At 52.8% G+C, this 27,624-nt stretch overlaps 1 protein-coding gene across 4 annotated transcripts; it reads left to right on the top strand.

Moving 5' to 3' along the window:
• The first annotated feature begins 326 nt into the window (after window positions 1–326).
• Ulk1 (unc-51 like autophagy activating kinase 1) lies at window positions 327–25,990 on the top strand. 4 transcript variants are annotated; one of them, XM_052754905.1, is made up of 28 exons: window positions 327–483; window positions 856–948; window positions 1,031–1,072; window positions 11,018–11,050; window positions 11,268–11,304; window positions 13,851–14,024; window positions 14,122–14,195; window positions 14,405–14,506; window positions 15,396–15,454; window positions 15,538–15,620; window positions 15,911–15,961; window positions 16,196–16,284; window positions 17,213–17,360; window positions 17,852–17,912; window positions 18,089–18,178; window positions 18,546–18,671; window positions 18,975–19,120; window positions 19,233–19,319; window positions 19,702–19,970; window positions 20,627–20,820; window positions 21,100–21,209; window positions 21,284–21,427; window positions 21,948–22,138; window positions 22,356–22,474; window positions 22,552–22,670; window positions 22,981–23,138; window positions 23,925–24,060; window positions 24,135–25,990. In XM_052754905.1, exons 1-28 carry the CDS (start codon window positions 370–372, stop codon window positions 24,188–24,190), a joined length of 3,105 nt encoding a protein of 1,034 aa, XP_052610865.1. In that variant the 5' UTR covers window positions 327–369; the 3' UTR covers window positions 24,191–25,990. The 4 variants fall into 4 exon arrangements, with proteins under 4 accessions (XP_052610865.1, XP_052610863.1, XP_052610864.1 ...); XM_052754903.1 differs by having other exon boundaries at window positions 22,302–22,474; XM_052754904.1 differs by lacking the exon at window positions 1,031–1,072 and having other exon boundaries at window positions 22,302–22,474.
• Window positions 25,991–27,624: the final 1,634 nt, after the last annotated feature.

Raw genomic sequence — 27,624 nt, 5'->3', positions numbered from 1 at the left:
GCGTCTCAGGCTCCGAGGCCCGGGTGCCGCGGATCTTTTGTTTCCCCGCGGGGCTCTGAGCCGCATCGCCTGTCAAGTGCCGAGCCGGAGCCGGAGTGCGTCTGAGCCGCGGGCCGAGTCGGAGTGGGTCCCGACTGCCAGCGCCAGGAGGGTGCCGCGGGGGACGCCGAGGGAGCGCGCCGCTGCGTCCGCCGGCCTGTGGGACTGGGACCCGGCCCAGGCCTGCCCGATGGGGCGCGCGGCCCCGGCGAGGAGCCCGCGCCTCCGGCCCCGCGTCCGCGGCCCGCCTGCCGCCCGCGCCTCCGCCTGAGGCCAGCAGCGCACCCCGGAGCACCGCCCCCGGGCCCGCGCCCCCGGCCCGCGCGCGCCATGGAGCCGGGCCGCGGCGGCGGCGTCGAGACCGTGGGCAAGTTCGAGTTCTCCCGCAAGGACCTGATTGGACACGGCGCCTTCGCGGTGGTCTTCAAGGGTCGCCACCGTGAGGTGGGTGGAGCTCCCGGGGGACCCCGCAGTCCAGGACCCCAGCCCCGACTTTCCTTACCTACGGAAATCCGTAGAGGGACCCAGTTCAGGACCCCAGCCCCGGAAACCCACCTGCTAACCTAGCTCCAGAAGCCAGGAGACGCCAGCCCAGGATTCTCTAGCCCTGAAGAGTCAGACCAGTCCTGGGAACCTAGCCTGGGACTCCATCCGCTTAGGTTCCAGGCCCAGCTGAGAGAGCCTACCTGCCTGCCTCTGGCAGCCTCCCATGCCACGACCCTTGGAACAGCCACCTTAGGCCATCAATGTGTTCCCACCTTGGGGGGCAGAGGGAGGGGTGTTCTCAGCCCTGAAGTTCTACGTTTGGCTTTTCAGAAGCACGACTTGGAGGTGGCCGTCAAATGCATTAACAAGAAGAACCTTGCCAAGTCCCAGACACTGCTGGGAAAGGAAATCAAAATCCTGAAGGTGAGCCAGCGCCTCGAGGGAGGGGGAGAGAGGGTGGGCCGGCTCTTGTCTCGCTCATGAGAAACTTGGATTTGTGTCCTAGGAACTAAAGCACGAAAACATTGTGGCGTTGTATGACTTCCAGGTAAGGCCGGGAGGCTTGCTGCTGTGGGGCTCGGGGGAGGGGTAATGTTATTCTTGCAGGTGATCCATTCACAGCCTCAGGCTCTAGGTTGCCAGGGGCTGGAGCCCCCAGTGGACAGTTAGTGGGTTTAGACTGGTGTGGTGTAGGTGAAAGGAGCTGGGGTTCTGAATGTGGTGTCCCTGGCTTGCGCAACTCTGAAGCCCTACAGGGCCCTGGAGACCCCCATGTCTGGTCCAAGTTTGTCTTGGGTCTTGTGCACCCCCCTTCCCCTGTCCCAAGGTTGTCTGTTGCCTGAATGGGGAAGGAAGGCAGGCGGCCATAAACACTAGTGTTGGATCTCTGGCGATTGTGTTGCTCAGATCGTGTGTGGTTCGGGTTTAGCGTATCCTGGTGCTAAGGACCCTTTCCCTCTCTACACTGTGTGACCCAGTGGCCCTGACTGCATCTGGTGCCCCTGGCAGGCCCACCTGTCTGGGCTGGCGGGTTTGTTTGTTGACATTGCTTCAGCGGCCTGGCATTGGCCAGCCCACTCCTGCGTCAGAGGCTGGGAGGGGGAGGGGCTGCTGGAGATTCCTTCTTGCGGGCGGTTGGGGCTGGGCCCACTGGACCCAGCCACAGGATGCCGCCGCCGCCGCCTCAGGACTGGCAGCCTCAGCAAGCAAGCCAGCTGACCAGTCAGCCTCAGTGTTGCCCTCCAGGTCCCCCAGCCCAGTGATGGCAGGGGCTGGAGGCCCTGGAAGCCCCGTGTGGGGACCAGGAACCCTAGGTGCTGGTCCCCGAGCAAAGTGCTGACTAATGATTTTGAAACCTGTTTACTGGGGCCACGGGACCAGCCCTGGCTGAGGGAAGTTCCCAGCGGGCAGCTGTGTTTTGGTGGCCTCCTACCCTCCTCCCTTCCTTCCTTCCTTCCCTCCCCTGCTCCTCTTCCAGCTTTACCTTGGAGGCTGTGACATGTCATGAGGTGACCGTGGGCAGGGCCTAGGTCCAGTATGACAGGGAGTACCTGGCAACAGCTGGAGACATTGTGTTCTGGGTCCAGAAGGTTGTCCTTCTGCTGCCTGCCTTTCCTCCCTTCCCCCTGTCCCCGGTGCTCTGGGCAGGGCCACATCAGTACAGTCGATGGGCTTCTTGGAGGACCCAGGGCTGAGTAGATGACATGACCTTCATAGGGACTCACCCTGGCCCTCATCCCACCTTGTGGTCCCCGCCAGGTTCCCACAGTTCCAGGCCTGGTCATTTCCATGGTTGTCTTCAGAACTGGACAGATAGTTGGTTAGATCCTCTGCAGATTTGAGGCCTGGCCGGCTCTGGTTTCTACTCCTCTGCTTCATCCAGTTGGCCACCTCTGCCATTTCCTCCAGTATTGGCCAGGCTGTGGCTTCCTCTGCCAAAGGAAGTGCTGAGAAATGCGAGTCCCTGCCCTCTCCCTGGGTTCCAGGGCCTTTCATCCCATGGCCTGGGGGTTGTTGCTCTGTATCCTTGATATTTGTTTAAGATACACACTTTGGCCAGAGGAAAAGATGATTTGGCCAAGAAAGCTCTCCCAATACTGCAGAAGGGATTGAAAAAAAAAATATACAGAAGTCATTCTCCAGTCCTTGAGCAGATGGAGGCCTGCTGTTCTTTCTTCTCTTAGGCATCCCCACAGTTTTTGGATTGCTCCCTGGAGATGTGTACCTTTCCTACCGTACTATCCCCATTGTCCTCCATGGTCTCTTGGAGAAGGCAGGTCGCCTCAGTTTCTTGTCACACACTGATGTCTCCCCTGCTCTGAAGAATCACACTTGGTTCCTTATTGGAATGACGGCTTGCAGGCTCAGGGCTCAGAGCTGGACTGTAGTGAAGTAGTGCCTACGCTGCAGCCCTGGCTCTCCTGTCAGGTCACAGGTTGAGTAGGAACACAGGTGGTATTTGCTGCCATCTCTTGCTGTGGTTATTTAAGGCCGTGTGGTGCCCAGGCCTTGACTGTCTGTGGTTCATTGTACTAGCCTAACCCCTCCTGAGGGACACAAGCTATTCCGGGATTCTGGCAAGTCAAAATGTGGTCATGACTGGCCTTGGGCACTTTGGCTAGGAAGGAGATATAGATGGATTCCTAGAAGTTGGAGCCGTGGGCAAGAGTTGTTGTATATACTGTAGTTTGAGTGACTGTTGTCAAATTGCCCCCCAGAGAGAGAATGCTGATGGTCATCTGGCAGTTGTCCATCACTTGAGGGTGTATTGACTCAAACCTCATCTCAGTCAAATCGTACTAGTGTTTTGTTCTTTTTAAAGATTTATTTATTTATGTATATATGTGTGAGTATATGTCTCGTGTGTGCTGGTGCCTTCAGAGGTCAGAAGAGGATGTGACGTCTTTTGTAGCTGGAGTTACAGTTGTGAGTTACCTGAGGAGGATACTGGGTACTAGAACATGGGTCTTCTGCAAGAGCAAAATATGCCCCTCCCCTTTTATAAATATATAATTTATTTTAATTTTATGTTCATTGGTGTTATGGCTGCATGTATGTCTGTGTGAGAGTGTCAGAAGCCCTGGAAGTGGAGTTACAGACAGGTGTGAGCTGTCATGTGAGTGCTGGGAATTGAACTTAGATCTTCTGGAAGAGCAGCCAATGCTCTTGGCTGCTGAGACATCTCTCCAGCTCCAGCAAAATATGTCTTAAGTGCTGAGATCTCATAGCCCTCATCTTGAGTAGTGGTAAACAGATCTACTTTTGTCTCCCATGTTGGAAGCAGGGTTCAGTAATTCCTGGTGGTCTGGTCCTGAGCCCTGAAGCCCGTCTTCGGGTGTTGCTTAGCTGTGTCCCTCCATATGAGACCTCTCCATGTCTGCGTTTTTACCTGTGAAATACCAGAGTCTGTGGTGACAACCTGAGTTAAAGTTCTTAGAGCTGTACTTACTTGGTACTGTCTATCTATACAGATGGTTTTGTTGTTGATTAGCTCTGTAGACCTGACTGACCTCACACAGGTGCTGGGATCAAAGGCACGCACCACCACCACCCTGTTTATGCAAATATTTTTTACGTGTATGGGCTTTTTATAAAAGAAAGGAGTTCTTCTGTGATAGGCTACACATAGGCGTCTCCCCTCCCCCTTGTTTTCTTTCCTTCCTTTGAGACGAGGACTCACTCTACCATCGGGCTAACCTGGTGCTCACTGTGTATCCAGTCTGGTCTCAAACACCTGGCAGAAGCAGGTTAAGGGAGGGGAAGTTTATTTTGGCTACAGGTTCTAGTTATCATAGCAAGAAAGGCAGGGTGGGGAAGATGATGATTCTCACACGTTGGCCAATGAGGGAAGCAGAGAGCTCAGACTACAAGTGGCCTGGCTATAACGTCCTCCATCCATGCTTTTAGCCATGAGGGTTCCACAGTGCCACAAGCTGGGGACCAAGTGTTTAAACATGTGAACCTGTGGTGGCATTGAAACCATAACACCGGGCCAGGGGTAGGGTACACTCCTCTAATCTCAGCACTTGGGAGGTAGAGGCAGGCAGAGAGCTCTTGAGTTCCAGGTCAGCCTGGTCTACATAGTGAGTTCCAGGGCAGTTAAAGCTACATAGTGAGACCCTGTCTCAAAACAAACAAACAAAAAACATAACACAGACTCTTCCTTTATTTGGTAGTGCTGGTAGTTGAACCTAGGGACCTGAGCATGCTTACCTCATACTCTTACAGAGTTAAACCTCTTAACTCCTTGCACTTCTGCATCCACCAGAGGTTTGGGGAGGCAGCTAGAACACATGGCCTTCACCAAGGGTGGAATGGGCTCTCTCCTCATCCAGCATTCAATGTCTGGACTTATTCTTGCTCTGAGAGAGAGGGCATTGTCAGAATCATAATATCAGGCCATAGATGTAGGCTCAGTCCTTGCCTGCTTGCCAGCCTTACTGCTGATGACTCCCTGGAGGCTAGTACGCTGTCTGGCCGGTTCTCTGAAGCGCTGCGCCTTGCCAGGTTGCCCAGAGGTGACTCACCTGGACCTTGAAGACAGACTAGCTCTGAGTTCTTCTGTCTGGGTTAGGGGAGTGTCTGTATTCATCACTGGCCTGTGATGTGGGTTTGGTCATGACCTTCCCATCCACAGTGAAGATAGTGTTTTGTCACGTGGACCCAGACAGAGATAGGCCAGGATTCAGATAAGTCTGCAGTCTGTATACCTACAAAATTGAATGTGCTTTCTCTCTCCCTTCCTTTCCTTTACTCCTCCTCCTCCTCCTTTTTTTTTTTTTTTTTTGAGATAGGTGTATTTTTGACTGGTTGACTGACCTGGAGCTCACTGTATAAACTAGGCTGGCCCTGAATTCATAGAATTCTGCCTGCCTCTGCCTTCCCAGGGCTGGGATCAAAGGCATACACTACCACACCCACCAGTCACCACACCCAGCTCTTTCTTTGTCTTTTGAATGAGGGTCTCCTGTAGCCCAAGGCTAGCCTTAAATTTGAATTTCTGATCTCCATCTTCCTCCTCAAGATTAAAGGCATACACCAATGAACATATCGAGCTTTCAGACTAGGTTTTGATATATAGCTTTAGCTGTCATTAAACTTGTGATCCTCCTACCTCATCCTACTAGGTGCTGGGATTACAGGTGTGCACCACCATTCCTAGCTTGTTTCTTTATTTTATTTTCATATCTATGGATGCTTTGCCTGGAAATATATATATGTGTGTGTGTGTGTGTGTGTGTGTGTGTGTGTGTGTGTGTGTGTGTACGTGTGTGTGTACGTACCACTTGCATGCTTGGTGTCTGTGAAAGGCAGAAGAGGGTGTTGGATTCCCTGGAACTGGAATTACAGATGGTTGTGATATGTGATGTGGTTGCTGGAAATCAAAGCCTGGTCCTCCGGAAGAGCAGCCAGTGCTCTTAAACACTGAACCATCTCTCCATCCAGCCCCATATGGTTCTTTGTTTAAACTGTTTTTTAAACCTTTGCCTATGTTATAGGAGGGGTCATGCATGTGTCACAGTGCCTATGTGAAGGTCGGAGGACAACTTTGGAGGTGATTCTGCCGCTGTGGTTCTGGGGACTCTAAACTCAGGTTGTCAGGCTTGGTGGTAGGCAGCTTTACCCACAGGGCCAACTTGCTGAGCTCCCACCTTATTTTTTAATTTTTATTTCTTTTAAAGATTTGTTTTGCCAGGCGGTGGTGGTGCATGCCTTTAATCCCAGCACTCGGGAGCAGAGCCAGGCGGATCTCTGTGAGTTCGAGGCCAGCCTGGGCTACCAAGTGAATTCCAGGAAAGGCGCAAAGCTACACAGAGAAACCCTATCTCGGAAAAAAAAAAAAAAAAAAAAAAAAGATTTGTTTTTATTTTGTGTATGTTTTCCCTGCATGTATTAAGTGTATCATGTATGTGCAGTGCCCACTGAAGCCATAAGGGAGTTGGATCCCCTGGAGCTTGAGTTATAGGCAGTTTGAACCATCATGTGGGTGCTGTGAATCAAACCTAGGTCCTCTGCAAGAGCAACCAGTGATCTTAACTGATAAACCATCTCTCCAGATCCCTAATCCCCTCCCCGCTTTATCTTTTTAAGTCCAAAATAGGGGGTTGATGTTGAACGAAGAATTGAAGGAGGCACATGTCACAGGGGTGTGGAGACTAGTCATCATTCAGAAACTACTAGAAGACTGGAGTTTTAAATTTTTAGTGTGGGGGCAGATATGTTCAACATGTGGAAGTCAAAGGATAATTTGGCAGAAGTTGGTGTCTCTATCAGGTCGGTCCCAGGAATCAAACTCAGGTTGTCAGGCTTGGTGATCACCTCTTTTACCTGCTGGACCAAGGTTTTTTACCTTTTGAATTGTGGATGACATAAAAATATGGAGGTTGCAAGGCTGATGAAATACATCCTAAAGGCCATGGCTGTGTAGGATAAATACCATGTTCTGGAGACTGCCTGCCCTCTCCTCCTGTCCTGTGTGGCTCTGGTCTCCTGGCTGGCTGGCTTGTGTACTTCCTGCAAGTAGACTGACTTTCTGTTGAGGGGAGCTTTCTGTTTTTTTGGGGGTATTCAGTAACTTCTGACTGTGCACTATCTGTAGTGGTCGGAATTGCTGTAGCTAGATTACAGGAATATGGTCCTGGAGAGGAACTATATGGAGTTGTATTCCCAAGGGTCCACTCTATGTTCTCCTGCACTATTTGTGGCTTCTCACAGAGGGGTCTGACTATCCATAGCAGAAGTTGATACATGGCAGTAGGCTTGGAGCCCTACCTAGACACAGGATGCCTCCTCCAAGAGGCCAGCCTGGGTTGCTGCTGGAACCCAGTGTGGCAGAGTGGACCTTCCTTACCCCCTGGTACTATGAGCTGGCCTGCCTTTGTCAGCTGTCCAGAAGAGCCCGGCATTTTCTGTGGCTGTAGCCCTGCCACCTTCTGCAGTCTAGAAGCCTGGCTCCTCAGGAGTTAATTGGGTCAGTGCATGTCACCCGCCTGCCAGACCCAGCTTGAGATCACCAGACCAGAGTAGAGCAGGCAGAGGGTGGAGAGCTGGGATCCTATTAAGCAAAATATCTCAGTGTCTGGGGCGGGGCAGCCTCCTACGTGCCTAGATGCCCGTGCAGCTTCCCAGGATGCTGGACTCTTAGGCTAGCTGTGCACCCCTGAGAGCAGCAGACCCAGCTCCTGCAGGAGCGCTGATTCTATTCTCCCTCCTAAGTTTTCTTTTGCTCTTGTGAGTTTCTGTGCACAGGGAGGGAGCTCAGCAAGGGGGTGTCTGTCTCCAAGACTTGCTTTGCCCTGCTGTTAGCTGTGAATTGTCCACTGGCCACTCTCTGCTGCCTTCCTCTCTTCATGAGGGCTAGGTGATGGGACCTGACTGGCAGAATGGCAATAATTGGGAGCCTAGGGCATTCCCCATCATGGTGAAGACTGCCTGCCACTCTGTGTGGGAGGCTGTGATGAGAAAGCTATTCCTGAGAAGGACTGCTGTCTGCTCAATATCCTGGAGTGTGTGCTAGGGAAGCAGTCTTGGCCTTTGAGGTTCCTGAAAGGTCTTGTGGGGCCCCTAGAGTTTGCAGAAACCAACTGAGCAGAGCAGAGGCTGGAGAGGTGGTTCTGGGTGAGCTCAAGGTGAGTTGGGACAGGGCAGCTGTGACTACTGTGGCTGTGCTTTGGCCTCTGCCTGCTACTCCTATTCCTAGGGAGGGTAGCTTCTGTAATGGAGGGGTCAGGTCCGGGTGGACTGTTTCCCTTTAAAAGCTCCTGCCTGGAGACCCTTCTTGCTTTGTGGTTTACCTCAACTCCCTCCAGGCTGGAGACAGCATGGCCCTGCTCTGGAGGCAGGCAGTAGAGTTCCAGCTTGATTGGCGCTGGTTGGGTATTGGCTTAGGCAGGGAGATGGAAGATGGTATGAAAGCCAGCCTGCCTGGGCGAGCCCTGCTGCTCCACAGAGCTGGGCATGTCCCTTGGTTTCTTGGGCCTTGGCTTGCTTGTTTGTGAAACTGGCTGGGGAACATCCTTGTGCCTGGTATTCTGTGGGGCTCAGAGAAGTCGAGCACAGAGGCAGGAGAGTACAAGGAGCAGGTTTGAGAGGGTTTGCTGAGATGGTGCTACCAGTGGGGGACTAAGGCCACAGCTCAGGCCTGGTGGGAGCACTCACTGTCAGATGGACGTCGTCTGGCTCTCTTGGGACAGTCACAGGTCGGAGTGGGGCAACAAGCTGGATATGATGAATTGAATTTGACCCCACTATACCCTGTGCCCTTTTGGGTCTCTTAGCATCACCTTCTGGGAAGGACTGAACAGGGTCTGGCCGGGGACTGTGTGCAGATGCTGAAGTCCCATGGTTCACTGGCAGCTTTGCCTCTAAGGAGGCAGGAGGCAAGATGCTGTGTCAGAGAGGACAGACCTAGGGGTACTGGGTTAGTAGCTCTGAAAGAGGTGTCCCATCTTTGTCTTTCCAGATCTTTTGTCTGTCCTTGTCACTGTCCCTGCTTGTCCTGGCTGGGTGGATGAGTTTGGGGCTCTAGGACAGATCATGCCCCAGGGAACTGTGCTAATGATAAGGACAGGCCTAGGTCTCTACCTGCCACCCTCTGTGTGTGTTCACAGCAAGTGGCCCCAGCAGCCTCCCTTGCTTGGGCTGCAGGCTGAAGCTGCTGAGACAGGCCCTCTGATACAGAAGGAGCGAGTGTGAGCAGCAGTGGCTATTTATGGGTCCTTATCTCTGCCACCTTTGCTGTGCCCTGAGCCCACCTCCAGCTCTTACTTCAGTCAAACTGAAAGGGCCTCAGGCTGTTCCCTCATTTTGGTCCCTATCCTACCTAGACTTTGTCCCTCTTTCCTGGTCCTATCCCTCCATCCTGGGTCCCTAACCTCCTTCCTAGTTGTTCCTGAGCCTTCCTTTGTGGCTCAGACTGGGGACTCTACAAGAGCATCACCTGCCCCAGTCTCTGTCTCCTGCAGCTAGCCTGGAAGGCAAAGAGAGGTGGGAGTGGAGCCACATGCAGAGCTCCTCCTCTAGGGAGGGCAGGTAAGTTCAGGCAGGGACTTGGGGGTCTTGAGCATACCGGCCTTGGTGAACCAGTCTAGGCCTGGCCTACACCCAGTTTGTAATCTTGGGAACACAGCTGGAATGGGACAGCTGGGCTGCCTGAACACACTTATTAGCTCCCCAACCTCTCTGGTGCAGTTCTGGGGCACATGGGTGGGCTCTTTGCACATCCCAGGTGTTCAGATGTTTTGTGTTACTCGTGGGGTGTTCATATATAAGCATTAGTCATAGGGACTGGGAGGCTGGGTAGGAGGAGGGAGTCCTTAGAGTCTTAGTACATGTTTGGGGTAGCTGACTTGTGGGGCAGGTGGCCATTGGTTGCTGTGGTGGGGTCATCTGGGGCCTAGGGTATCTGTCCCATCTAGCCCTCACAGGCTATCAGAAGGGTTCTTTCTACAGTCCCCTCTTGGTCCAGGCTCTGGAAGAGATTTGAGGAACCTCCTATGTATCTCTCTATCTGCAGCTGAGTTCCTGAGGACCAGGGAGTGCATCGTCCTTGAGTGCTGTGGGAATGGGGTGGGGCCTTGGTTTCTTGCTGTGGGCTATAGGAGGGAGGACCTTTTTCCTGTGGTTCCTAAGGCCTGTTCCACCCATCTGGCAGCTATATTGCATGGATCATGCTGCCTGAGAAAGAATTGCAGGTTGCTTAGACCCAGCCTGGCTGGCTTGATACCCCTAGGTCCCAAGTTTCTTGTCAATGAAATAGGTGAGAATGGGTTGTTAGAGCTTTGAGGAGTGATTTGCCATGGGAGGCACCACAGTTTGGGGCTTGGCCCTGTCAGATGGGTAGTCCCTGTTCACACCAAGCTGAGTTATCCTTTGAGACTTGATTAGACAAGGGAACATACTGGTACCCAGGTGAGGGTCCGTCTGAACCTGAGAGAGGTCAGTGGAGGGAGGGGACCACGATGCCTCCTGTGGAGAGTCTGTTAGCCTCTAAATCCCTACAAGGCAGGATCAGAACAGCTGAAGGCCTCCCTGTTGCTGACTCAGACTGACAGTACCAGCCTATAATCTGTTGGCATTGTGGATTCCAGAACTGGGAGCTGAGTTCTTGGGTCTAAGAGTCAAGGTCAGCTCCCTTTGAACAGGAGCCACCTTCATAGGTAGTGGTCCATGTGCACTTCAACCTTTTCCTACCCTGAACCTTATAGAAATCCTCAGACCTGGGTAGGGTCTGAGACACTGAGGCCTCATTTGGTATGACCATGAAACAAGTACTCATCTCCCAAGCCACTTGCCACAGTTGTCTTCCTGTCTCCTAATCTTGGCCACAGAGGATACCTAGACATGGCCATGTTCACTCTGCCTCAAACCTTATAGGTAGATGACATGTTGAGGGTACCAGTGGTCCCAAGTGCCGAGGGCTCTTCCAAGTTATGTCTCATGAGAGAATATGCAGGGTACACTCCCATCTCAAATGGCTTGTTCTGTCTTACAGGAAATGGCCAATTCTGTCTACCTGGTCATGGAGGTGAGTTCTCATGGGGCCAGAACAAGCACAGGGCCCAGAGGGATGGACAGAGGGGTAGGGTGGCTGGGTATAAGCATGCACTATTGACATTCCTAGCTGGGATTTTAGGATACCTATACTGGACAAGGTCCAAGGAGCAGATACTGGGTTAAGGAGTCTGGTTCAGGCTGGAGGGTCTTTGGCCGTGTTCTGATGGTGTGTCCCTGGTCTTTTGCAGTATTGTAATGGTGGAGACCTGGCTGACTATCTGCACAGTGAGTAGGCACACTCCAACTGGATACTGCAGCTAGCCTAAGATGCTGCCAGCTTGGTTTGCTTCCTGCTTTGGGGCTGTGTAGAAGGGAGCCCAGCTCTTTCAGGCCCTTAGGCCTCACCACCCTCAGCTGTTTTTGGAGTGTCTCCCGCATGCTGGGTGGGTGGCTTGAGCAGAATAGTCAGGTTCTGCTGTTTTGGTGGCAATGAGGACACAAGCCGGATAGGTGGGTCAGAGTGAGCACTGGCAGGGAGGGCATACGGGTTTCATGGTCGGGGAGTAGCTTTAGTGTATGTGGAGTTGAACCAAGAGACCTCTGAGTGTGTCTGGTGGGTAGAGACTAATGAGAGAGGCGCTCCCAGCAGGCCAAGGAAGCTTCGGACAGCAGGAGAGCTCAGGACCCACTGAAAGACAGCAAGTGGGTGGATTGTGAAGAGCAGAGTGAGGGTATTGACACCTCTTCCATGGAGCTCTGAGGGTCTGAGAGAGGCAAGTGGTGACGACGCAGGGACCTTGGCCCAAGGCCTGGAAGGACACAGTGGCTAACCAAGATTGTAATTTAGAATGCTTCACCTTGGCAAACACAAAACAGGAAACAGTGGGGACTGATAGCTCAAAGCAGCCCCTCCCAGATATGCCTGCTGTCTCAGACTGAAGGAAGTGACCGCTACTCAGTCTTCTTTTAAGAGTGGGGACTCTACGGTCCTAAGTACCCCCTAGCAAACCTCCTGAGCAGCCCTCTGTTCTTTGGGTCCTCCCTCTGCTGGAGCCTTTGGACACCACCCCAGACTGGGACACTAGCTTCTTGTTGAGCCATCAGAGCAGACCCTGGGTTTAAGAGGGCCCTGCGAGGTCTGCTGGGATGAGTCAGCAGTGGATATGGGGATGCTGTCTTTAGGCTCCTGGCCTTAGATGCAGTGGCCTGTCAGCTCACTGCATGCTCAAGTTCACGTGGCTGAGCCGTGCTAAGCTTTGCCCGCCCAGTATTTGCTCTTGTCTCCTGGGGCAGCATGCTGCACCCATGACCTTCAGTAGTTGGGTGGTTCCTGGCAACTTTCCAGGCTCCACAGGTGTTAGGTTGGCCCTAGGCCAGACTCAAATGTCACCTGTCTGTGGAGGAGGAATGGGTAAGCAGGCCAGTCCAGGGCTGACTTTTGAGTGTCTCAGGTGCTCACGGACCTCTAAGCATGTGTGTGTGTGAGTTCTTGTAGGCTCCCTGACTAGCCACCTGTCAAGTGACTGGGCTGTGGTGAGTGGGCGTCCCAACAAAAAGGATTGAGTGGTCCAGACTGGATCTGAAGTGAATGTTTGTTCTGTTGGTATTACCAAATGTATATATCTAAGGTGTACATGTTTTGGTGTCTGCCTGCCCAGCTCTGGGTGGGTGGTCCTTGCACTCACACTTTTCAGACCTGGTTACCAGTGAGGTGCCATTTGCTATGGCTCCTACCTGGGAGGGAGTTAGCTGGTTATCAGACATTTCTACACTGAACCACTATTGGTGAAGCCTGTGCCCTGTCTGGCCTGAGTGTAGAGCTACTCACTGTTTGTTTTCATTTGTTTGTTTGTTTATGAGACAAGGTTTAGCTGTGAAACCTTGACTGTCCTGGAGCTCTCTCTGTAGACAGGCTGGTCTCCAACTCCCAGAGATCTGCCTGCCTCTGCCTTCCAAGTGCTGAGATTAAAGGCACACAGGCACCATCACTGCCCAGACTTGTCTGCATTCTTAAAAAAAAACCTAGGTGGTGGTGTACACCTTTAATTCCAGCACTCCAAAGGCAGAGGCAGGCTTATCTCTGTGAGTTTAAGGCCATCCTGGTCTACAGAATGAGTTCCAGGACAGTCAGGGCTACACAGAGAAACCCTGTCTTGAAAAACAAAACAACAAACAAACAAAAAGCTTTTGTTTTTATGTGTATGTATGTATGTGGACCACATTTGTGCCTGGCACCTGACAGAGGGTTCCAGAACCCCTGGTATTGGAGTTATAGATTGTTAGCAACCGTGTGGGTGATGGGAACCAAACCCAGGTCTTCTGCAAGAACAGCAAGTGCTCTTAACTGCTGAGCCATCTCTCTAGTCCCTGTCTCCACTTTCACTTATGCTTACTTTTTGGAGGCCACTGTGGACTAGGAGGCAAAAGACCTGTCCCAGAACTAGGGACAAAGCCTGGTGATTGATTGCCTGGCACAGGGATGTAGAAGATTCAAGGAGGTGTCAATGGAGAAGTGGAAACCAAGACAAGTAGAGTGCTATCAGAAGCACCAAGAGCTAGCAGTTAGGGCTTGATGTGGAGGGGAGTCCTACAAGGATGCATGGGATGAGGGGCAGGTGGACTTTGTGGTTGAAATAAGAAAGGATCAGCTTCTGGAGGTTGCAAGACAAGTTGGCCTTGGTGCCCAATGGCTTGCAGAATGTACTGGCCCTGTACGCTAGAGGGTCTGAGGAGTGGCATTGGTGCTAAGCCCCTGAGCTTGTCTTTCCACACAGCCATGTACACTCAAGACCATGGTGTCCTGAGTCCCCTGAGCCTGCCTTTTCTTACAGCCATGCGCACACTGAGTGAAGACACTGTCAGGCTGTTCCTACAGCAGATTGCAGGCGCCATGCAGCTGTTACACAGCAAGGGCATCATCCACCGAGATCTGAAGCCCCAGAACATTCTGCTGTCCAATCCTGGGGGTCGCCGAGCAAACCCTAGTAACATCCGAGTCAAGATTGGTGAGACCCGTTGGGGTGGTGGCTGCCTGAGAGACTGCAGCAGGGGACCCTACCCAGAGCAATTTCAGCTCAGACAATCTGGGTGCTTCTCCTACAGCTGACTTTGGATTTGCCCGGTACCTCCAAAGCAACATGATGGCAGCCACACTCTGCGGTTCTCCTATGTACATGGTACGTGCCCACTCATGGTCCAGGACTATGGGGCGGGACAGGGCAGTACCATTTTGTCATGTCAAAACTGGTTGGTTATTGCTCTGGTAGTGTGTGTTGGTTGCTTGATACCAGGCAGATGTCTGCTCCAGTTGGCTGGTGCTTGGCACCTGTTACTGGTTATTGCATATTACTGTACAGTAGTGCTGATCTGTGTTGTCACCCTGTAGGCCCCTGAGGTCATCATGTCCCAGCACTATGATGGGAAGGCTGACCTATGGAGCATCGGCACCATTGTCTACCAGTGTCTGACAGGGAAGGCCCCCTTTCAGGTAAGTGAGCCCCATGACACTAAGGTCTTAGTGAGTTCCCAAAGCCTAGAGGGTAGGGGTCAGTTTGGGTGGCATTTAGGGTGGTGTCCCCAGCATGGAAGAGTACAGGGTTGCCAGATGGGGAATCAGTTTGAGGTTATAGGTATGAGCTTGGTGGCTATCCTGCATCCTCTAGGTGAAAGCTCTTGCCATACCCTATTCCAGGGGTCACTGAAAACACTGCATTTCCTTAAGAGTCAGGTAGCCCTTAGGCCCTGCCCAGTCACTCCTGATCTCTGCCACACAGGTACTTCCTGCCTAGCAGAACAGTCCTCTTATCTAGGGCTTAGGCCATACCTCTCTGCTTGGTAAATTAAGGGTCACCTCTGCGATGACCCCATCAGAGGTCAGTGTCATGTCTCAGTATGGACCTTCCACCCACCCTTGCTTGCTTCTAAAGCAGCTGTTAGCCCATGTGCAGGTGCCCAAACCTGGAATTTGAGAACCCAGGGCTGTGTCTGCCTTAACAAGACATGGTATTGATGCCTGCAGTGACCCCAAGTTGATAGGCCTCGCATAGTTCCTACTTGCCAACATTGACTATTCGGGTTAAGAACTAACCCCACTCCCTATCTCTGGAATGTCAACCCCTGAGCCTCCCAAGTGTGTCCCCATCAGGTGCTCCGTATACCCTGATCAGCCTTGGAATATATACCCAGCCCTGGCCACCCTTTCCTCAGTTGTAGGGTCTGGTGACTCCCTCTGTCCCACCTGCCTTCCCCTGGTCCTTGTGTGCCTCATGGGATGTCTGGGGACGAAGGCACTTGAGAGGCAAGGCAGTGGTAGGTGGCAGGACTCTGAGGTAGCAGGTACTCCACAGGACTGAACTTTTTCATTGTTATTCCAACAGGCCAGCAGCCCTCAGGACCTGCGCCTGTTTTATGAGAAAAACAAGACACTAGTTCCTGCGTAAGCAGCCCTCCATACTCTGCAGGCGGGTCCACCCCGGCACCCCACAACTCTTGCTCAAACTCATCCTCTCTTTCTCCCAGCATCCCGAGGGAGACATCAGCCCCCCTGAGGCAGCTGCTCCTGGCGTTGTTGCAGCGCAACCACAAGGACCGCATGGACTTTGGTGAGCACAGGTCACCTGGCACCTTACGTTAGCTGGCCTTAGTGAGCATCCCGGCCCCCGTGGCCTGCCGTCTGCTGTCAGCCTCCAGGGCCGCAGTGCCCTGGGCTGCTCCTACTTCAGCAAGGCCAGCAGAACGGACCCTGCTGAAATGGGGGTCAGATGTTCTCAGAGCCACGGTCTGGGGCCCTTCCTCTGCCCAGGTAGCTGGGGCCTGGCCTTGACACCCAGGGCTCTGTGGTTAGGCTGTCGGGGTCACGGGCACCAAGATAATTCACTCTCTTTATCCACAGATGAATTTTTCCACCACCCTTTCTTAGATGCCAGCACCACCATCAAGAAGTGTGAGTCTCTGGAGGTCCTGGGCACAGACAGGGCTTGTGACATGTTCCCCATGTCTATAGGTGCCACATGCTATTTTGGGAGACACCTTGGGAAAGTGGGGGGCACTGGAGGTACCACTGATGCTGGCTGCTTGTCTCTGTGGTGAGAACTGGAGTACTTGGGCCAAAGGCAGCCACGTCCCAGAGCTGCAGTGGGTCCAGCAGTGTGCATACTGACCCATGTTCCTCTTGCAGCCCCACCTGTGCCTGTGCCCTCGTATCCAAGCTCAGGGTCCGGCAGCAGCTCTAGCAGTAGCTCTGCATCACACCTGGCCTCCCCGCCGGTGAGTTGGCTTCCTGGGTTTCTGTTGAGCCATGGAATGCATAGTGATAGGTGTGCATAAATAGATGAAGCTGCCTCTGGTCCTTACATGCTTTAGGCATGGTCTGTGTAGCTGTGTCCTGCTTGACTAGGGAAGGGATCCACGCTCCCACTGCTCAGTGCCAGTGCCAGGTCTGTTGGTCATGCCTGTATGGGGCTTGAGCCCCATCTGAATGTTCCCTAGTGTTTGGGTTTGGCCCATACATAACTGGGAGCAGGTTCTGTGGTCTATGTCTGGTGGTGAGGGCTCCTTCCGGGTGGTGCTCATTCTGTGAAAAGTATGCCTGTGCCAAGCATTACCACCTGCTCTGGAGTCTGGAGGTGTGTCGACATGGTGCCTGCTTGGTGCTGGTTTGCAGCGGCAGCTTCCTCACAGGGACACTACTCTATGTCCCCTGGTTACTATATAGAAGTAGAGAGGTGGGGTGAACACTGTCCAGAGGTAGATTCTTCATGAATGGCTAAGAGCTGCCTATATATACACAGGCTCCCAAGCAGTGTGTGTATAAACTCCTGACACTAACCCTAAAGAGGGACTTGCCTTTAATGTTTTAGAGAGATGGCTCAGAGGTTAAGAGCACTGGCTGCTCTTCCAGAGGTCCCCAGTTCAATTCCCAGCATCCAGATGATGGCTCACAACCATCCATAATAGAGATGGTGCCCTCTTCTGACCTGCAAGCATACATGCAGGCAGAACACTGTATATGTAATAAATAAACAATCTTTAAAAAAAAGAAAAGAAAAGAGAAAGATCTGCTCTGCTACAGAGAATGTCTAAGCCCAGGCCCCTTGCTTAGCACTGTGGGCCTGAGCACCACTGTGGCCTGCACTGTTCTTGGGGAGGTTGATTGCCTGTGAGCTCAGTTCACAAACCCTGCTCTGTTTTGCAGTCCTTGGGGGAGATGCCGCAGCTACAGAAGACCCTTACCTCCCCAGCCGATGCTGCTGGCTTTCTGCAGGGTTCCCGGGACTCTGGTGGAAGCAGCAAAGACTCCTGTGACACAGACGACTTTGTCATGGTCCCAGCCCAGTTTCCAGGTCAGGTCCCACTACACAGGCAGGCAAACTCACACGCAGTATTCGTTGGGGGAGTATAAGGGTGTATCAGACAACTGGGTACTTCCACATACATGTGGCCATGGGGTTCAGACCTGACTCCCTATGGGCAATTGGAATGGGTTTCTAGAGCCCTGAACTTTCTGGGGAGGATGTCATCACCACAGGTGTATCTGGAGAGCCTTGTGCCCAGGTTCCAGAGTATAAAAAAGGGACATGGGTGGTCCATGTAGTGTCTATACAACACATAGGTGGTGCAGAAGGGCTGCCACCCCAGTGTCCACTTTTGTCCTGGAGTAGACTGCCCTTGCACTGGGACCCCACAAAGCCACTGTATTGGCAATTAACTGCGCTGCTGAGACTGCACTCTCTGGAGAACAGGGACATTGGACAGAGCACAGAGAGACAGAGAGGGGGTCAGGTGAGCCAGGGAAGGGAGGGGCACCTTGGTCAGATGATTTCTTCTTCCACAGGTGACCTAGTAGCTGAGGCAGCCATTGCCAAGCCCCCACCTGACAGTCTGCTGTGTAGTGGGTGAGTAAGTCTCTTTTGATGTCTGCTCAGGGATAAGTTGGGCCTTTGGGTCTTGGCCTGGAATAGACCATTTGGGAAGGACTAAGGCTGCTGGGCCCCCTTAGGGAAGACTGGTGAGGGAGTTTAGGGTCTGGATGCATCTGTCTAAAGGTGTCTGTTTGTCCTTTTGCCACAAGGAGCTCGCTGGTGGCCTCTGCTGGCCTAGAGAGCCATGGTCGCACCCCGTCTCCCTCTCCAACCTGCAGCAGTTCTCCCAGTCCCTCTGGGTAAGCATAGATGGTCACCAGTGACCCTCAGTGTCATGGCCACCTTTCTTGGCAAGATCTATTGTGTCTAAAGGTCCTGTATTCGATCAGATTTGGCTAGACATGGCAATATGGATGTCCCACTGAAGGGCTGTTGTTGATGTATGGCTGGATTGATGAGGGGACCAACTGAGGATACTGCCTACAGGACCTTCTCTAGATTAGGGTATTGGAACACCTGTGGGGGTCACACAGACACGTGTGCAGTGGGTACAGTGTGAAGCCAGCTCTTCAGGCCTGGGCGGCAAAGCTGAGACCTCTCTCCCCAAATGTGTCTGGGCCTGAGCCTCTTCCAGTGCTGTCTCCAGCGGTTACCCTCTCTCCACAGCCGGCCTGGCCCCTTCTCCAGCAACAGGTACGGTGCCTCGGTCCCCATTCCTGTCCCCACTCAGGTGCACAACTACCAGCGCATCGAGCAGAATTTGCAATCGCCTACTCAGCACCAGGCAGCCCGGTTAGTGTCCCTGACTTTAGTGAGAGTCTTGCCACAGCTGTCCTGTGACAGTCATGGAGTTTGTAGAACTCTTGTAACTGCTGGGGGCTCGTGGGCTCATAAAACCCATCTTGTTGGCAAGATGTGTTTGGTAGACTAAAGTAAATGTTAGGGGTTGGATGAGTGTTTTCATAGAAGCTATAGAAGGCAATTTGGGTTAGCAGTTTCAGTGTCTGTAAGCCAGAATAGCCAAGGACAAGCTCAGTAACATCAAGGGGCCCTCAGTGATGTTGACTAGACCTCATGTGCCCTGACTATGTGCAGGTCCTCTGCCATCCGAAGGTCAGGTAGCACCAGCCCCCTGGGCTTTGCTCGGGCCAGCCCATCTCCCCCCTCCCACACTGATGGAGCCATGCTGGCCAGGAAACTGTCATTAGGAGGTGGCCGTCCTTATACACCCTCTCCCCAAGGTAAGTCTATATGGGGATGAGAACCGGTGGGCATTCCTTTCTCATCTGAGTGGGTGGGGTGGGTGTGATGACCCCTCTATTTGCTGTGGTCTGATCTAGCCACTCTTTTCAGTGGGAACCATCCCTGAGCGGCCCGGCTGGAGCAGAGTGCCCTCCCCACAAGGAGCTGATATGCGAGCTGGCAGATCACCACGACCAGGTAGGTGTGGGCACCGCCCCTGGCCTGAGCGTCTGTAGAGCAGGCATGAAGGATAGCTGGGGTCTCCTTCCTGTTGTTGAGGCTCTTGCTCTTAGGGAGAAAGTAGGAAGTACTGTGAAATAGTCTAGCGTCAACCTTTGGATCACAGAGGGTGCCTCCTGCCACTCAGTTCCTTGTACCCAACTGTGTGGCTTTGGACAGATTGCTCAGCCCTCTGTGCCTCTGCTCCATGGAGGCTTCCTGAGGTAGCTGTAAGAGTTCTTGTGTTCTCGGAGTAAGGTGTCCAGAATGATTGCTACAGAGACCTAGAGCGGGGCAGTGCCTTGTTTGGTACTTTCCCAGTGTGCCCAGCTCAGGAACCTGTCTCTGTCCCTGTCCCCAGGCTCCTCTGTGCCTGAGCACTCTCCACGGACCACTGGGCTGGGCTGCCGCCTGCACAGTGCCCCCAACCTGTCTGACTTCCATGTTGTGCGCCCCAAGCTGCCCAAGCCCCCAACAGACCCACTGGGAGCCACCTTCAGCCCACCCCAGTCCAGCGCACCCCAGCCATGCCCGGGGCTACAGTCTTGCCGGCCACTGCGTGGCTCACCTAAGCTGCCTGACTTCCTACAGCGGAGTCCTCTACCCCCCATCCTAGGCTCCCCCACCAAGGTAATGTCTGGGCTAACTTCTAGGAGGGCCTGAGCTCTGGTGAAGGAGATGGGATGGGAAAGGACCTGGTCTCTGTGTCTTGGCCGCCTGTTGGGCTTCACCCTCAGGCTGCTTCCCTGGAGGTGCCCAGCAGGGGTTTAGGGAAGGTGATTCTTGGAGATCATAAGGCCTCACAGAATGGGGACTGCCAGCTTCCCTGATAGACCCTTGCAGTTCATTGGGAAGAAAGCCCGGGCCCCATGTCTCTTCTAGGCCATGGCTGCTTCCCTGTGGTAGTGTGGCACCACAAGTTTTTTCCTAGGATGAGTAGGCCTGGTTTGAGTATAGGGAAGAAATCTCAGACTAGGCATGATGGCACGTACCTATAAGCCCAGCTTTTGGGAGGGTCTGAATGTTGAATGGGCTGTTTGGTAAGACTCCATTTCAAAAAATGTCACAAGTCCAGTGTGTGACTTAGAGACATGGTGTAGTTCTCTCTCTTTGTGTTAGCTTTCCTTTTGGAAAAGGGTGCCCCACACAGCAGCTGCCACCTCATGTTGTAAGAGCCTGTACATACATCCTCAGTGCCTGATCTAGAGGGACAGATGTGCTCAGGGGCTCCATCCTGGGCTGTGGGTTCTGAGGTGGACCTTCTCAGTGCTGTCCTTCCCTCCTAGGCGGGGCCCTCATTTGACTTCCCGAAAGCTCCTAGCTCTCAGAATTTGCTGACCCTGTTGGCTCGGCAGGGTGTAGTAATGACACCCCCTCGGAACCGCACACTGCCTGACCTCTCAGAGGCGGGTCCTTTTCAGGGCCAGCAGCTGGGCTCTGGCCTGCGGCCTGCTGAAGACACCAGGGGCCCCTTTGGCCGGTAAGTGGGTTGGGAGGACTGTGCTCAGGAGCTGTCCTCCCTATCATTTCTGACCAAAGTCACCACCGCGTGCACTGGCTGCCCAGTGTGGCAGGTGTTGGGAATTGGTGGTGGGCCCTTGCAGTCCAGCCTGTTTTCCTTGTTTGAAAAATGAGGTGAGTTAGAGAACTACAGCTCCTTAGGACTAGCCTGAGGTGTGGTTGTGTGCAGAAATAGGGCCCCAGCTGCTGAGCCCAGAGGCCCTCCCCGCACACACTGCCTCCCCTCCTGCCGCCTCAGGTCCTTCAGCACCAGCCGTCTTACGGATCTGCTGCTTAAGGCTGCATTCGGGACTCAGGCCTCCGACTCAGGCAGCACCGATAGCTTGCAGGAGAAGCCTATGGAGATTGGTATGTGAGGGCCTGTGGATGTGTTTGGGGGAGTCTGGCCCCAGCCTGGTCCCTGAGCCTGCCTTATTCTTTAGCTCCCTCTGCTGGTTTTGGAGGGACCCTGCATCCAGGAGCCCGTGCTGGAGGGGCCAGCAGCCCAGCACCTGTGGTGTTCACCGTGGGCTCCCCACCCAGTGGTACCACACCACCCCAGGGCACCCGCACCAGAATGTTCTCAGGTGAGGGCTATGCCAAGTAAGAGCAGCACCTTGGGATGGGGATTCTTGAGTGCAAAATCCCTGTTCTGTAGCATAGTCCTGAAGATCCATTTTTATAAAGTCTGTGGCATTCCCAGCATGTACATGGAGCAGGGGTGGTGCCCAAGATGCTGGTCTCTGTGTCCATCTGCCCTAAAAGGCCAGTCTTTGTTGTCTGGGAGTCCTGGTTCCAGAATAGATCCAGAATTTCACAATGATGGCAATGGTTGCCTTGCCTTCCCTATACCACCCAGTTCTGCACGTGGCTTCTCTGCCTTCTCTGAGCAGATGTGGGTTTAAGTATTAGGAGCTAGAGTACTTCAAGATAGAGCCCTAGGGGTGCTGGCACCTTTGACTTGTCGTGTTCCCTATTGAAACATCAGGATAAGGAAGAATGTGAACTGAGGCACATCTGAACTCTAGAGATGGAGTTCAGAGGGCCAGAGACTGCAGGGTGAAAAGCAGGCAAGCTGCCTATCCCTTACCAGCCATCTACCTACAGTGGGCTCTTCCAGCTCCCTGGGCTCTGCCGGCTCTTCCTCTGCCCGCCACTTAGTACCTGGGGCCTATGGTGAGGCCCCTGAGCTTTCTGCCCCAGGCCACTGCTGTAGCCTTGTTGACCCCCTTGCTGCCAACTTGGAGGGGGCTGTGACATTCGAGGCTCCTGACCTCCCAGAAGAGACCCTCATGGAGGTGAGGCTTGTGGGGAGGTGACAAGCATGGGTGCTCCCTTCTGACTTGCCTGCTTAATACTAGTGGGGTGGGGTGGGGGGAGGCGCCCCTTTGGCAGATCAACCTTTCAGCCCTGCTACACACACTTGTGTGTCCCAGGCTCTGACCTTTATTGCTTCCTCAGCAAGAGCACACGGAGACCCTACACAATCTGCGCTTCACACTTGCATTTGCACAGCAAATTCTGGAGATTGCAGCCCTGAAGGGTAGTGCCAGTGAGGCGGCCGGGGGCCCTGAGTACCAGCTTCAGGAAAGTGTGGTGGCTGACCAGATCAGTCAGTTGAGCCGCGACTGGGGGTAGGTGTTGCCTGGGGACTGAGAAGGCAGCTCCTGGGCATTGCTGACTTGCCTCTGACCTGTTCGTTGCCCTCTAGCTTTGCAGAACAACTGGTACTATACTTGAAGGTGGCCGAGCTTCTATCCTCGGGCCTACAGACTGCCATTGGCCAGATCCGAGCTGGCAAGCTCTGCCTTTCATCCACTGTGAAGCAGGGTAAGGATGTGGTGCTGGGGTAAGAGTGAGCAAGCCACACTGAGAGAGAGAGGGCAGATAAGGCCACATGGGTAGGCCTAGGCCACACCAGAGGGCAGTTGGCAGAATGGGTACACAGGGCCTGGCCTCCTGGTTTTACCCAGGACAGAGCTACTTGGACTGATGTTGATCTTGCTACATAGGGCTGGGGACAGCTGGGGCCTGTGGCTGCTGTGCAAGTGGAACATGCCCCTTTACTCACATGCTTTCCAGTCCTCGATGGGGGTCCTATACTCCTGTGGGCCTGAAATGACTGACTCTTCTACCCTAGTGGTACGCAGACTAAATGAGCTGTATAAGGCCAGCGTGGTGTCCTGTCAGGGCCTCAGTTTGCGGCTTCATCGCTTCTTTTTGGACAAACAACGGCTGCTGGATGGGATCCATGGTGTCACCGCTGAGCGGCTTATCCTTAGCCACGCTGTGCAGATGGTATGGGGCAGTCTGTGTGATTTGTCTGGTGGGGCTTGGGATATTGTTCCTAGGGTACTGGCAGGTGCTAGAGGTCTCTGACGTTAGGGGATGCTCTACCCAGCAGGAGCTGGGGCTTCCCATGAACTGGCACAATGCCCTGTCCACCACCTAGCCATCCTCCCTGAGATTCAGTCTCCTCCATAAACGTGTAGATCACAGCCCAAGGCAGGGCTTCTGCTTTGAGATTATTCTGTTCCTCACCTATGAGGAACACATCTGCCAAACCGTGCTCCTTTCTCAGGTGGGACGACACGATGAGTGCCATGCACACTGCCCATAGAGCCACCGATTGTGCTGGAGTTGGGTTTGGTTGTTGTATCCAGCCAAGCAGACAGCACAGTGGCCACCATGCAGGCAGGTCACCTGGCTCTATGAGTATTATGTAGCTAATTCCTTAATTCTTTAGCCATCCCCAGGACATTAGCCATTCTTTTTTTTTTTTTTTTTTTTTTTTCCTAGACAGGGTTTCTGTGTGTAGCCCTGACTGCCCTTGAACTTACTTGCTCTGTAGGCCAGGCTGGCCTCAAACTCACAGAGATCTTCTTGACTCTGCCTCCCAAGTGCTAGGATTAAAGGCGTGCACCACCACCACCACCACCACCACCACCACCACCTGGCTAATAATTAGCCATTCTTTCATGCTCACTACAGATGAACTTGAGCCAATCACAGTGTGCAGTGTGCTGAGCATTCAGGCCACTCCTGCCTTGCTCTGACTCTGCTCAGCTCTGCCTTCGTCTACAGGTGCAATCTGCTGCTCTGGACGAGATGTTCCAGCACCGAGAGGGCTGTGTACCACGCTATCACAAAGCCCTGCTACTGCTGGAGGGGCTACAGCAAACACTCACAGACCAGGCAGACATTGAGAACATTGCCAAGTGTGAGTGCCTTTCCCTGGCAGCCTGAGTGGGGTGGTAGGTGTGACCTCCCCACCTCATGCTCCCTCTTCCACAGGCAAGCTGTGCATTGAGCGGAGACTCTCGGCCCTGCTGAGTGGCATCTGTGCCTGACTGGTTGCTTCCAGCCTGCTGTGCCCTTGGAGTCCAGTCCCCTCTGCCACCCTGCAGGGTAGGGTCTGAAACCTGGCAGACTGTCCTTCTTGACACTGATCCGATGGTGCTGAGACTGCTGCCAGCCAAGTCCAGCAGGAATGCTACGTGGTGGACCTGTATAGACTGATGCAACTCTTGCTTCCTAGGCTGCCAGTCTCTGCTGGTAGATGGACATCAAAGTGCCAGGGACGGCTCCCTTGCCCACTGGGACAGGAGTTTCTGAGCATATCCTTCCCAGCTGGCTCCCTTGGCAGGCAGGTGTGGCGCTGAGAGGTGGTAGGCTGGTGAGCGTGGGCACCTGCCACCTGCAGAGCCCACGGCAGCCCCATGGACAGGCAAGGCCCTGAGACTGTTGCTGACTCGAAGCCAAAGCGAGCTTTTTCTCACAGCTCACTTGCCCCATTGTCCAGAAAAAAAGGGTGTGGCCTTTTGGCCTCCTGATATCTCTAGGAACCTCTCCCTCTGAGGCTACCCACCCAGCTTTGTAAGTCACCGGAGCACTTTATGCAGACAGAGACTGGAGAACCTCAGCCAGCCCCTCAGACTGCTGGGAACCCGCCTCCCGTTCCTGGCTCTTGCTCTCCAAGATGCTGTACAGATGCAGACCATGTCTACGTGTATAAATAGCCCAGTGTGCACCTCCACCTGTGTCTGGTCTTTGGAGGAAAACACAGGCTTGCCTCCTAGGGGAGAAACAGTCCTCCTGTTTAAATGTTCATTAGGGACAGTCATTGTGAAGCACCATGCTTTTTAAACTCAGAACTTCCACACTTTACTCCTAAAATGTATCACCCTCACCCTCCAAACTCAGTTTTTCTTTAAAAAAGGAAAGTTACGATGTTTAAGAATTGGAAGGGTGGGGAGGGGAAGGCAGAGCATTGCTCTGAGTGTTTCCGATGGAGGAGACGGTACCAGCTGTGTGGCTAAGGGTGAGATGAGGCTACCTGCTGTGGTGTTGTGTGCATGTGTGAGTGTGTGGCTGGCTGTTTCTATCAACTGTCCCTGTTCGATGGCAGAAAGGGCAGTGCCCAGATGCCGTCCTCCCCATGCAGCGGGCAGGTGTGGGTGAAAAATAACATATGCAAAAATGTCTCCCTTGGAGCTTTCCTGTCAGTCTGGCTCCTGTGCTTGATGGCCTTCAGGATCTGTGCTGAGGCTTGTCTTCCAGGCTCCAGGGTGGACATAAGCTAATACCTTCCCAGCCTTCCTGGTCTGCTAGTCCTTTGTCACTGCTCTGTCCATGCATACTTGAAAGTATCTGGGTGTCCACAAGGCAGACCTGGGGTTGCTGTCCCCAAACAATGTTCAGAGTTATAGACTACACACACATACACACACACACACCACTTTTCTTGTGTGTGTGTGTGTGTGTTTTTTTTTTTGTTTTGTTTTGTTTTTTTGCAATACTTGAAATATTGCCACTGTGCTTGGACATACAGAAAAGCAGATCTCTAAGACTAGCCTCTCTAGTCACCCCATGACCTCCCTTGCATGTAACATGTTGTATTTATTGCTTTGTGGCCAACTGGAATCAAGAGCCACCAGGGAGGCTGGCGCAGGGCTCCTTAGCTACCACCTGATTCCTAATGGCTGCTGGGTGGCTGTGTATGCGTGTGGCTGGCTGTGTGTGGCATGAGCCAAACCTGCTCTCCAAAGCAGGGCTCAGCCTGTCAATTTTAAGATGAATTTTGTGTGAGTCCACCTCTTTTGCGTTTCACTGTGTCATATCAGTTTAAGAAAATAAAATTTGGAATTATTGATGTGGTGTCATTGTTTGTCCTGGCGTGCTGCTGTCTTGGTCCTGCCTTTAGGTCCATATTTGCAGGCTGCCTTTTCCTATAGGGCTTTATGGTGCCAGTGGTGGCATACTCAGCTTTGGGAGCAAACCCCAGCTTTATCCGGGGATAATTGGGTGGATCCATTGTGTATCCCAGGAAAAAACAGCTCACACTGGGCCAGGAAAGAATCCAGAGAAGGCAGGTCAATTCTCTAGGCCATTTGAGAACACCAGCTTTCGGTTCCTTTGGAGATGCACCAGGTTGAAGGTTTTACATACGTGAGGCTCATGTTTCCTGCAAGGAATCCTCTGACTGCTAATAGAGTGGTAGCATCTGTGTTCCTACTGTCAGCAGGAACTTGGATATGCACCTTCCCCACTTTTCAGAGACAAGGTATTAAATTCCTAGGCTCAAATGATCTTCTTTCCCCTGCCTCAGACTTAGGAGTAGCTGGGACTGTGGGGGTACACTCTATCACCCAAAGGCGTCAGCCAAAAAGAGCCTTTAGTTCCTGTCCCCACCCAGCCGTATCACTTCTTGGGATTAAAGGTGTGTGCCACCACTGCCTGGCTCTATTTCTCTCCTAGACTGAGTCAATCTCAGTAGTCCAGGGTGGCCTTGAACTCAGGATCCAGATGGATCTCTGCCTCCTGAGTGCTAGGATTAAAAGTGTGCACCACCACGGCCTGACCTCTGTCTAACCTAGTGGTTGGCTCTGTCCTCTGATCCTCAGACAAAATTTATTGGAGAACACACTATTATCACCACAGAAAAGGGACTGTAGGTAAGGCATTCTTAGAAGCAATGTTTTTTCCTAGAGATTGTTATGGGAAAATCTGTATGCTGTAAATATATGTGTTTCTGCTTAAGGTGCCTGCTGATTGGTTTAATAAAGAGCTGAATGGCCAATAGGTAGGCAGGAGAAAATGGGTGGGACTTCGGGAGAGAGAGGGGAACTCTGGGAAGAAGAGGAAGAGGCAAGAAGAGATGCCAGTGGGACATAAAAAATAAGAGAGCCAAGCGGTGGTGGCGCATGCCTGTAATCCCAGCACTCAGGAGGCAGAGGCAGGTGGATCTCTGTGAGTTCGAGGCCAGCCTGGTCTACAGAGCTAGTTCCAGGACAGCTTTAGCTGTTACACAGAGAAACCCTGTCTCAGAACTAAAAAACACTGCTCTGGTTGTAATCAAGGACAGAACTTGAGGAGATAAAACAAAAAATTCAGGAGAGACAAGAAAACAAGTATTTTGGCAAACTGCTATAAATGATCAGAGACCAAAACTAAAAATACAAATAAATGGCAATGAAATTGAAGGTTTAGTAGACACAGGATCAGATGTAACAATAATTTCACCCAAATCTTGGCATCCAGAGTGGCCTCTTCATGATGTATTCAGCTTCTAGGGTATATAGCCGTGAATTTATGGGGACATGATTTGTTGCCACAATGGAAAACACAGATTAACATTCCTCCAATCTCAGAAACAAACCATAAAAGAAAGAATGCTTCTGAGAAAAATATTAAAAGGTATTATCAAGAACAGTTACAGACTGTTCAGGTTGTACATAAACAGGACACAATAGCTGTTGGTCTTTCAAAGGTACCAAGTGCGGCT

The sequence above is a fragment of the Peromyscus californicus genome, unplaced genomic scaffold (genome assembly GCF_007827085.1).
Source record: "Peromyscus californicus insignis strain IS unplaced genomic scaffold, ASM782708v3 Scaffold_2__1_contigs__length_46816999, whole genome shotgun sequence".
NCBI classification, from domain to species: Eukaryota; Metazoa; Chordata; class Mammalia; order Rodentia; family Cricetidae; genus Peromyscus; species Peromyscus californicus.
The sequence above is the reverse complement of the archived record's forward strand: the minus strand, read 5'-3'. Positions and strand labels throughout refer to the sequence as shown.

What these genes read in the sequence shown, in the direction of transcription:
- Ulk1 (XM_052754903.1), top strand. Translation starts at nt 370, where the DNA reads ATGGAGCCGGGCCGCGGCGGCGGCGTCGAGACCGTGGGCAAGTTCGAG. An exon ending in TGGCGTTGTATGACTTCCAG is followed by an intron (nt 1,073 to 11,017) that starts GTAAGGCCGGGA and finishes TCTGTCTTACAG; the next exon opens with GAAATGGCCAATTCTGTCTA. An exon ending in CAGTTGAGCCGCGACTGGGG is followed by an intron (nt 22,475 to 22,551) that starts GTAGGTGTTGCC and finishes GTTGCCCTCTAG; the next exon opens with CTTTGCAGAACAACTGGTAC.